Source organism: Echinops telfairi, unplaced genomic scaffold (genome assembly GCF_000313985.2).
Source record: "Echinops telfairi isolate 266 unplaced genomic scaffold, ASM31398v2 ScPeMD7_7457;HRSCAF=8495, whole genome shotgun sequence".
NCBI classification, from domain to species: Eukaryota; Metazoa; Chordata; class Mammalia; order Afrosoricida; family Tenrecidae; genus Echinops; species Echinops telfairi.
The window spans coordinates 17,402,290-17,404,442 of record NW_022111357.1 but is presented as its reverse complement, the minus strand read 5'-3'; the positions used below and the strand labels follow the sequence as shown (position 1 = coordinate 17,404,442).

At 39.2% G+C, this 2,153-nt stretch overlaps 1 protein-coding gene across 1 annotated transcript in view; it reads left to right on the top strand.

The window, feature by feature from the left end:
• Positions 1 to 2,153, top strand: part of FAM76A (family with sequence similarity 76 member A) — a 28,198-nt gene that overhangs the window by 2,264 nt on the left and 23,781 nt on the right. Inside the window, exon 2 of the mRNA XM_013005269.2 lies at positions 7 to 20. Within this exon, the coding sequence (XP_012860723.1) occupies positions 7 to 20 (14 nt within the window). The remainder of the gene's footprint in view (positions 1 to 6; positions 21 to 2,153) is intronic.

The window sequence follows — 2,153 nt, the reverse complement described above, 5'->3', positions numbered from 1 at the left end:
ACTGAGTACCAGCAGGAGAGGTACAGGTTATGTTGACCGGGAAAGATGTTAATAGGCCTTTCTCTAGAAAAAACGTAATCAGCTGCTTTTTCCTGCTTGTTCTCAGTTGCCATGGAGTTATTCTGACTCACAGTGACCTCACGTAACAGAACAAAACACTTAATCTTCTTTGCTCGGTTTGAGCCCGCTTTTGTAGCCTTTACGACCATGTTGATATTCAGATCTACAATTAACTGCATTTCGTTATTATAAAGATCGGTGACCAGTTATATTGTCCTAGACAGTTCTGTAATCAGTTGCATTATAATATACAGTTTCTTGTAATTTCTTATATACATTGAAAGACGTACCCTGTACTATTATGCACATTTTACTCCTGAATTATTATCTTTGATTGCTTAAGTTTTTTGTTACTTTTCAGATTCTTGATCACTTTATATTAGTGTTACAGTGTTCGTGACATTAAAAAATAAAAATCAATCCCACAGCAGCAAAATAATTAGCTTTATGTGCTGGCATATTTCATACACAAAGATTGAAGAATTTATAAGCCAAAGATCCTTTGGAAATGTGACAGTCCTGGTAAAAGGTTCAGTGTTTGTGGAAGGACAGTTGTGGTTGAGCGTCCTTAGAGCAGGGTGGAGTCTATTAGTTCACACGTAGTCCTAGAAGCTTCATTTTAATCAACTTCATTTTCCTCATTACCTGTGGATATTTTCAACTATTAAAAAGGTTGAAAGAATTGGACAGTGAACATCCATATACCCACCATTGGGATTCTACAGTTTACATTTTACTCCCCATCCAGGCATCCATCCAGCCTATTCTTGATTCATTTGAAGGTTGCAGGCATTAGTACACTTCCCAATAAAGCACTTCAACATGTATATTGCTAGCTAGAGTTCTTTTTTTGTTGACACATCTTATTTCTGAGGTGAAATTTGCATGTAGCAGATTCTTAGATCTGGCTCTTCAGTACATCATTTGATGAGTGTGTCCAGACAGGACACATCTGTGTAACTCCCATGAAGAACCAGAGCCTCGACATTGCCTCAGCAAGCCCTCCTACAGTCTACCCCTTATCTCCCCCATGGAACCCACTGCCCTGGTTTTTGTTTCTATCATAGATTAATTTGATCTGTTTTGGAACTTTAGAGAAATTAAATCATAAGGAATATCTCTAGGAGCTTTATGTAATAGCTTTTTCATTTAGTTCTAAGATCCATCTTAAGTGTGTGTGTATGTGCACATGTAATCAATGGCAACTGAGGTGGATACATCTGACCTCTGACTTCTCTATTGCCATGAGACAAGAGTCAGATATCTTCAGCATCCATCTTTTGTAACCCATTCTGATAGCCACTCTCCCTCCAAGGCCTCTCTGTATCTCGCTTCTATGCTAGGTGGAATCATTTGTGGCAAAAATGATGAGGGCAGCAAATGTAGCAATGTGTTTGACACCCTGGATGGATGGATGTATTGTGATAAGAGCTGTATGAGCCCCCAAGAAAATGATTTTTATAAAATAGTAATGTGTGGCAATAGCCACACAGACTCACAAACAATACTCAAATTACGGATGCTTATTTGGGAAGTCAATAGGTTATCACATATCAGGATCAGCAGTTAGGATACAGTCATTGATCTCAGGCTGCAGCCCCAAGTCTCTCTGTGGTTTTCAATCTCTCAGCCACTTAGTTCCTCGCCTCCATGGGCCAGGAAGCCAGCCCATCTGTTGTTGTCCCACAGTTCCATAGTCTCAGGCCGGGCGAGGCAAGGTGTCCTATGGTCTCAGAGATCTTGGACTGTGCTCATCTAAGGTTCTTTCTCTGCTTCTGCCTCAAAGATTTGTCTCTGCTTCCAGGGTTTCTCCCTCTGCTTCAAAAGTTGCTCATCATTATAACCAGGGAGGTAGTAATGAAAACTGACCAATACCCTCTTCTTGTTACATATGCCCTGTTTGCATAATCCCGCCCAGGCATTGGATGGAAGTTACAGAGACTTGGATAGAAGAACTGTGAAATTGAGAAGAAGTGAAATTAAGAAATTTCACTTCACCACAGGATGAGTTTACATTTTTTATTTTAAAACATTTTAATAGCTTGATTGGCATATAATTCCTGTATGATACAGTTAATTTATTTAAATATATT